Here is an 8652-nt window from a genome sequence, read left to right as displayed (position 1 = left end):
GGTAACGACACCTCCCCACTGGTCACAGGTGTCGGTCAAGTTTATCTCGGACTGTGAGAACTGACCTCCTCATCACTCTGCTGTTTCAGGTCTTTGCTGCTGGATTTCAATCGCGGGACACACGGAGGAGAGAGAGAGAGAGAGAGAGAGAGAGAGAGAGAGAGAGCGAGAGAGAGAGAGAGAGAGAGAAGGGGGAGAAGTGAGACCGGGTGAGTTTGGCGCAGACATTTGTGCATTAGCAGGTAAACTGGGGTCCAAGGTGCGCACTGAGCCGCCTATGATACCAACAACACGGATGGAAAGAACTTTAATGTGGAACCCTCACAGAGTTTTGCAGCGGAGGCTGAGAGTAGAGACAGACTGGCAGTTTATATTATAACTTAGAGGAAGCGACAGATCAGACCGCAGGCAGCCGACACTCCGTGCGTCACTGTAGGGACAAAAACAAGCGCGAGGACCCGACAGGTAGCTGAGCTGTTAGGGACAGGCCGTGCGTCCTCTGCGCACCCGGAGGTTTGCGGTAGCAGGATGTCCAGAGAGGAGCAGAGCTTATCGGAGGTCGAGCTCAGTCCCGGGATGTCTGACGACAGTCGCTCCCTGTCGCCGGGTCATTCCTCCGGTGCGACAGGCGGGGGGGACTCGCCTCTCCACGGGCAGCAGCAGCAGCAGCAGCCGCCGCAGCTCGCGGGTCTGGACGACGTGTCGGCGGGCTGCTCGTCCGCCAGATCCGACGACGAGGACGAACGCTTCCCGGCAGGAATCCGCGAGGCGGTGAGCCAGGTGCTCAACTGCTATGACTGGACCCTCGTGCCCATGCCCGTGCGCGTGAACACCGGGGGCAAGAACAAGCCGCACGTGAAGAGGCCCATGAACGCCTTCATGGTGTGGGCGCAGGCGGCGCGGAGGAAACTGGCCGATCAACACCCGCACCTGCACAACGCGGAGCTGAGCAAGACCCTGGGGAAGCTGTGGAGGTGAGGAGGCCACTTTATGTGGACTGTAGAGTGCTGACCCACTGTCTGTCATGTTGTGGTGATGCTCAGGAAGGAAGGTGTGGACAGGCATGTAGGGGGCGGCCCAGGTATGGGTTGGGTTTGGAGATTAAAAGTAAAAATATAATGTTCTGGATAAATCTTCAGCTTTCAGGAAACACTCTGTGAAAGATCAGTGTTCTGCTGGGTCAGGGTTTATTTTTAGGTTGGGGGGAAATTAGCTCCAGATTAGAGCGGGACAAAGGTCAGTTTCAAGAATGAATGCAACTGGACAAAACAACACTGAACAGCCTTCCCCCCCCATAAAGGTTTTCTAAGCTCTGACTGGCAGCAGCTTCACCTCAATCAGCTGATCTTTACCTCCCCATCACTTCTGTCCCACACTTTCATTTTCATGATTCTCCCTCATATGGATTTAACACAAGCGTCACACATTAGTGGATGTTTATAGTTCTTAGACAGAATGAGACAACTGCAGGTTGTTTGTGCACGTGCAAGTTTCCGTCCCTCGACTTTATTCTGTTTTGTCTTTAAAGCCTTAATTCCCTCACACAGGCTCCTCCACGCCACTGTGTTCTCTATTAATGTTGTACATCAGTTGTAACTTTCAGGAGGCCACGCCGTCTCCTGTCCCACTTTTCTTTTGGTCACAGCTCAACAGCCATAAGAGCCACTATCTGTGTGTCTGCTGTGGATGTGTCACGGTCACATGTCGCTGAGATCAGGCTCATTTCATACGCTGTCTCATTCTGGGCCGTGTGGCTGCAGCGACCGGCTCCTGAGGGAATAACAGGGAGTTTTCAGAGCCATTCGACTAAGTTACAAGTATTGGAAGATGTTATTTAAAGATAATCTTCATATATTTAAGTGAATAGTTAAAAGTTATAGTTAATATGACATAGCTAGAACTCCTGCAGCTCTTTAAGCTTAAAGTCTCACACAGACCCCGTCCCTGTGCACAATATCTGCTGACAAGGAAGGTCAGAAAGATTAAATTCATTAACCTTGTGAGACTGGAGCATTAATTAGATGAAGACTTGACCTTGGGCTCGGGGCATGATTGGCTAATTAGCCCAGAGGCATGATGAACAGAGAGGCTGGGGAAGGTCAGGGTTTTCTCATGCCATTCCTGCCAGCGGTGGTAATAAGGAGCTCAGTTCCCTGTTTTGCAGACAGGATGCTTCTACAGCCGCCATTATTTCATTACTGTCCGGCAGTCAAAAGCCCCTGGCAGGCACGACATTACATGCAGCTGTGCAGATGACGTGAATGAATAGCTGGAAGAAAATTTTACATTCTCTTCGTAATATGTTAATAAGCACCGAAACGGGATCAAACGTATTACGTGCTGCACAGAATATCACTCCTGTGGTGACCTCAGGAAGACTGAGCAACAGTCGCTGAGAGGCCGAGAGCGACCTGCTTCCGTCTGTCCCACACGCTACCCGAACATACGTGACCCAACTCGCCATAATCAACCCGTGATTGCACAAAGAACAATCAAATGAATGAATTATTATCACAAACGCTGATTAATAACAATATGTACCATAACCACCCAAACCACAAAGCCCAGTCCTCCAGTCAGTCAACAATCCAGATGTTGACTTCCTCTGAAAACTGAGCCTTAAAGAGTTTATTTTAATGTGTATTTTTTAAGTATTTGTGACATTATTTCTCTAAACTAAATGAAAAAGTCGCCTAAATTGAATTTCTAAACACTTCTGGCCTCATCTTGTGGAATATTGTAGAAACCGCAGCACGAAAACAAAGTGTTTTCTTCTCGTCTTCTCACATAACCAAACCTTTTTTTCCCCCCCTCCAAAGACTCCTCAATGAGAGCGACAAGCGCCCCTTCATCGAGGAAGCCGAGCGGCTGAGGAAGCAGCACAAGAAAGACTATCCCGACTACAAGTACCAGCCGCGACGCCGCAAGAACGGAAAGATGGGTTCCGGGTCAGGAAGTGAGGCCGACGGCCATTCGGAGGGTGAGGTCAGCCAAAGCCAATCCCACTACAAGGGCCTCCACCTGGATGTGGCCCTCAGTGGGGGAGCCCGGTCCCCTCTGACAGATGGGCACCACCCTCATGCTGCAGGTGGGCTACGGGCTCCCCTCCACTACACTACACCCCCCCCCCTGTTTTTAGATGAGTCTGGATGCAGCTGGACAGTGTGGCACAGACACACAGATCATGGTTCGAGTCTGCCGAGAAAACCAGATGTAACTTCACGTTTTCTTTTGTCTCCACAGGTCAGAGCCACAGTCCTCCCACACCTCCCACCACTCCCAAGACAGAGCCTCAGTCTGGGAAGGCAGGGGATGGGAAGAGGGAGGGTGCTGGGAGCGGGGGCTCCCGGGGAACAATGGGAGCAGAAGGGAGCTCAGGCGCTCCGGGATCCGGGAAACCTCACATCGACTTTGGTAATGTGGACATCGGTGAGATGAGCCACGAGGTGATGGCCAACATGGAGCCTTTCGACGTCAACGAGTTTGACCAGTATCTCCCCCCGAACGGGCACCCGGGGGTCGGGCAGAGCGCAGGGGGAGGAGCAGCTGCGGCAGCTTCTCCGGCCTCGCCATACACCTATGGCATCTCCTCAGCTCTGGCGGCGGCCAGCGGACACTCAGCGGCCTGGCTCTCCAAGCAGCAGCAGCCGCAGCAGCATCACGCCTCCCCTCTGGGCTCAGACCCGTCCAAGGCCCAGATCAAGAGTGAGGCCGGAGGCGCCGGCGGTCATTTTGCAGAGGCAGCCTCAGCAGGTTCCCACGTCACGTACACGCCCCTCAGCCTTCCTCACTACAGCTCCGCCTTCCCCTCACTGGCCTCCAGGGCTCAGTTTGCCGAGTATGCGGACCACCAGGCCTCGGGGTCGTACTACGCCCACACCAGCCAGGCCTCGGGGTTGTACTCAGCCTTCTCTTACATGGGCCCCTCCCAGAGGCCCCTGTACACGCCCATCACTGACCCAGCCAGCGTGCCGCAGTCACACAGCCCCACGCACTGGGAACAGCCCGTCTACACAACGCTGTCGCGGCCATGACAGACAACGAGACCAGAGAGTACTGGTGCAGGTTCAGCCCCCACGTCAGACCCGAGAAGCAGCAGCAGCAGCTGCAGCGCTGGTGGCATCGGAGGTCAGAGTGGTCTGGGCTGGGGGGAGTGGGCAAGCACCAGGGGAGGAGGCTGGGGAGGCAGGACGGGACAAACCCCGCTCTGCCCGGGCCCAGGCGCACAAACGCTGTCACGGCCCAGGGATGAGCGTGAAGCGTGGAGCTTGTGAAGCGTGGCTGATAAATTCGGGGGCGCGCAGCGTCAGCAGCCAGAGAGCGAGTTACTTTGACGGTGCAAAGAGAAAAAAAAAAAAAACACTCACCGCAGAGTTCCAGGTTCGATCTCTCGCAGCACTTCGAACAACACGGTTAGCGACAGAGTTCACAGGCGGGAAAGGATCGTCTCCCCTTCGGTTCTGAGGAAGCTTCACTGTAGTCCACACCCCACACAGAGAAATACCCACATCTACATCTGGAATATATATAACCATGACCTGTGTAACGAAGGGTGTGAGTGAGAGGGAGCAGGATTCAGTCTATATGAAATGTTTTTGTTGTTGTTTTGTTTTGTGCCAGAGGAAAGGAGTGCCAAATCATTTGGCTGTGGCCCATTTATTTCTCAGGCAAGATTGAGCGACCTTTCATCGGACAGATGTTAGTTTTTGTATCGCTTCTGGAAATCAATACAACAAACACTGACGGCACTCTGTTGGTTTCTGAGGCACATCGGTCCCTTATTTAATTCTTAATGATTGATTGTGCTGTGTTCACTTCAAATGCCTTTTTGTATACGCCATGAAAAAAAAAAAAAAATGCCATAAAAAGCCGTGGAAGTGAAACGACTTATTATCAGGATGGTTTATAAAAAAAAAAAAGTACTTGAAATTACAAACTGTTCTTTATATTGATGGATTCTGATACGAACTGTGTGTAAAACGACCAAAGTTTTGAGACCAAAACTTTATTACATAGAGAAGAAACCGATGTTTCTCCCAACACGACACTCAAAACTACCTTTCATTATGTAGCTAGCTAGCCTTCTCTTAGCTGTCCACGTTTTCTCCAATGTGACTTTTTTTTTTTTTAAAAAACGTGTTGGTGTCAAAAGTTTCTGTTGAGTTTTTTATTTTTTTTCTCTAAGGCACTGATGAGTGTGATGATTTTAAGTCGTTTTTTTTTTGGACGTTTTCGTGTCGAACATTCATGATAAAAGACAAATCTATTTATACTTGGGTCATTTGTTTTCATTGACCACGGTTGCAATATGTTATAGAATTACATAATAGAAGCTTTTGCAGTTTTTTTATTTTTATTTTTAAAAGAACTGACTGTATTAATTCTCATGTGCTATTTGCCATTATAATCTCCACTGAGATCCTGCACCACTGCCTTTCCTCTTCCCTCCTGTGTCGTTTAAAGTGTGTTTTTGTTTTTTAGAACAGTATTCAATGTGAAATGTCACATTTCTTTTTATTGTAGTTGTGTATCTTTTTTTTTTTTTTTTAAATTTAAATTTCTTTAAAAAACACAATTTGAAGACAGTGTCAGTGTGGGTGATGCCAGTACTGAGAAACAGTTGCCAGAGATTGAGCGAATAAAGCCTCCAGGAGATAAAACGTTTTAACACAACCTAATGTTAAATAAAAAATGTGCCTTATCCTAATAATAATAATAATAATATCTGTTACTAACACATTGAACACAGGCTGTACTTTGTTGAAGCTAATCTGTTTTTTTATGTCACAGTGTCTTTTTCTCTCTTTGCTCTCCCGTGTTTCCACATGTTGTTTCTACGTCTCAGCTCCTGAGCAGAACTGCACTTCATTGATCTTATTCTCCATCTGAGGAAGTGAAAAAGATGAAACATTTAATTTGCCTTGTGTTTATGTTTATCGCTGAAATTATCCTTCATCACTACTGGACACATGTCTGAACCATATGCATGCAGCACTGCTTGTTTTAATTCACTTTATTCTTTTTATTTTTTTCGCTTAAAGCACATTTTGATGTAACTTTTTTTTTATTTTTTTTTACCTCCAGTTCATCTCACCTCCTCCCTGCCAGGCGTGAAACATCTGTAATGTTGCTTTGAATTTTACATTTCCTATTTATATTTGTTTTATGTTTGTGTGCGCAGTGAATTGTTTCTCTCCTTTTTTTTTTGAAGAAACCTCTCGACTGTTACTGTTACTGCCGTTTTAGTATTTAATCTTTCCAGTCTTGTGTAACAGCTGCCAGCACAGCACAGCAACACAACTGCTAAATAACAGCAGGAGCGAAAGCCTAAACATGTGATGATGACTAATGATCTCTGACTCTCACTTGAAATAAAGCTATTATTCCCGCTTTAATACAAGTCTGCCTCTTGAAACATTTTCACAACGGAGCAAATAATGGAAATGAAAGGTCCTGATCTGAATAATAACTGCAGTATGATAACAAACAATAAGCTGAACGTCCTCATTTTTAAACAACTAATTACGGAAACGTTCCAGCGGTTTATGAGAGGGACACATTCTCATCTTCTCGTTATTAATTACAACCAAACAACAGAAGCGCGCGCCTCTGTGGCATCTTAACGGCTCGAGCGCCCGCTCACGCTCTCGGCATAATCTGTTCAGCTAACGGTTAATTCACTTCAGCTGCACCGCGCGGCTCAGCTCACAGCCACAGACCAACCACTGACCATCAGCAGAGGTGAGCTGCGCACGAGTGACGGTGCGTTGCATGTGCAGGCGGTGACTGAGGCTCATGTGTTGTATTACAATAGAGGCAGGACTGTCCTCAGATCCACATTCACGTTCTGCAGCTGAAAGTTTCCTCTGAACTTGAACTAATCCAGTCTTAGAAGGGGGGTGGGGGGGGGGGGGTACACGCCTATATGCATATTTCAAGTTTGTTATAGTGTGCATTTATGTGTGTGCGTGTTTGTGTGTGTGTTGCAGGTTAAGCCTGACTCCTAATTCCCTCGCTTTAATCGGCTGTGTGATACTTTGGAGAGACAAAGAGGGCCATTGAAACGGGAGCCGGGGGGGAGGAGGAGGATGAGGGGGGAGGAGGAGGAGGAGGGAAACAGGGCAATGAGGGAGCCTTACCCATAACTGCCTGGCCTGTAGCTTCACCAGGATACAAAGGGACTCTCATACACTCTCTGCACATACACCCTGCAAACCCCCACTACCCTCCTCCCCCCTCCTCCCCCTCATCCTCCTCCACACTCAACCCATCCACTGAAAAAAAACTAACTCTCTTCAGGTTGGAACTGTAATGGGATTAAACCCTCAAAACATTAAGAAAGTTAACCAGAGAGCAGACGGAAGTAGAGTTAAATTCAATATTGCAAACAAAGTCAGAGCAGGTGTCAGAGCAGGAGATCCTCCAAGTTCATCTCAGTTAAAAAAAATAATAATCGAGGAAACCGAGTTAAATAAATAATTAGTTTTAAGTTATGTTGGCTTTATATCTACTTGTTAAGTTTATGTAAACGTTAGTTATGTTTACTTCATTTGTGAAGTTTTTCCAACTTAAAAATGGCAAGTAAAAGGAACTTGTTCTTTCTAAATGTTCTCATGTGGTTATTATCTTCACAAAGACACAATTAAACGATCCTGAGCTCGAATGTAAAGCAGCTACAAAGTTGGACTCATGTCGCACCAAATGCTACAAAGAGGCTCCGAAAAATCACATTCAACATCTGAAGAATTGAATGTGATTTAAGACAATTCATTGTGCTGTAGGAATCTGCTAAAAAAAAAAGACAGATCACAACCCAGTAATGGTTGTAAGATGACCACTGTTCTAAAACTGGAAGAACAGCAGAAGATTAATAAATATAAAAAGCGATGAGAAGCACGGAGACAGATGGAACGTGTGGCTCGCCGTGATCGCACAGGACGAATAAATAAAGACAGACGAGTAAATCAAGAGAGGAATGAGCAAAAGCACAAGTCAGAAGATATGAGTCATACCCTGCTGGGGTGAGGGCGACCTGATGGTGGCCTCACTGTGGCTGGTGCTGGTGAGTGTCACATGCGCTGCTGCCCCCCTCCCCCCTCCGCCCCATGAAAGGAGAGCAGCATCACCCCGAGGCGCTGTCTCCTCCAATCAGAAAGTCTCACAGATTAAGTCAGTTTTTCTCTTTTTCTTTCAGAAATCAAAAACACAACTGTGGCTACACACACAGGAACAGACACCAGGACACACCGGCTTCCTGCTGATGGCATTTATAACGTGTGTGAGGTGGATCCTCTCGGCTTTATTCTCACCACAGGAAAACATGCGGCTTCATCCTGCTGCATTTCTTATCATTTTCCATGTCTTTACATTCATGCCATACACACACACACACACACACACACACACACACACACACACACACACACACACACACACACACAGTTTATAATCCACCCGTCCATCCACCAGAGGCTGGAGTATCATCACGCAGCTTCTTCTACAACAAAACTCTTAATCTTCTCTTTCTCACAAACTTTCAGCCCCCTTCTTTTTTCCAGCGCTCACCGGGCTTCGTTCTGCCCGGGCAACAACCCGTTTCCCCCGAAACAATACGCCGACTGTTTGGCTGCTGTGTGCATGTGTGTGTTTGTC

The 8652-nt window shown here is 47.7% G+C and overlaps 1 protein-coding gene across 2 annotated transcripts; it reads left to right on the top strand.

Annotated features, from left to right (window-relative positions):
• The first annotated feature begins 418 nt into the window (after positions 1 to 418).
• sox10 (SRY-box 10) lies at positions 419 to 4039 on the top strand. 2 transcript variants are annotated; one of them, XM_022767432.1, is made up of 4 exons: positions 419 to 699; positions 739 to 974; positions 2820 to 3088; positions 3244 to 4039. In XM_022767432.1, exons 1-4 carry the CDS (start codon positions 529 to 531, stop codon positions 4032 to 4034), a joined length of 1467 nt encoding a protein of 488 aa, XP_022623153.1. In that variant the 5' UTR covers positions 419 to 528; the 3' UTR covers positions 4035 to 4039. The 2 variants fall into 2 exon arrangements, with proteins under 2 accessions (XP_022623153.1, XP_022623152.1); XM_022767431.1 differs by having other exon boundaries at positions 419 to 974.
• Positions 4040 to 8652: the final 4613 nt, after the last annotated feature.

This window comes from Seriola dumerili, unplaced genomic scaffold (genome assembly GCF_002260705.1).
Source record: "Seriola dumerili isolate Sdu_G_001 unplaced genomic scaffold, Sdu_1.0 BDQW01001191.1, whole genome shotgun sequence".
Lineage (NCBI taxonomy): Eukaryota > Metazoa > Chordata > Actinopteri > Carangiformes > Carangidae > Seriola > Seriola dumerili.
This window is presented reverse-complemented; position numbering and strand designations above follow the sequence as displayed.

What these genes read in the sequence shown, in the direction of transcription:
- sox10 (XM_022767431.1), top strand. Translation starts at nt 529, where the DNA reads ATGTCCAGAGAGGAGCAGAGCTTATCGGAGGTCGAGCTCAGTCCCGGG. An exon ending in ACCCTGGGGAAGCTGTGGAG is followed by an intron (nt 975 to 2,819) that starts GTGAGGAGGCCA and finishes CCCCCTCCAAAG; the next exon opens with ACTCCTCAATGAGAGCGACA. An exon ending in GCACCACCCTCATGCTGCAG is followed by an intron (nt 3,089 to 3,243) that starts GTGGGCTACGGG and finishes TTGTCTCCACAG; the next exon opens with GTCAGAGCCACAGTCCTCCC.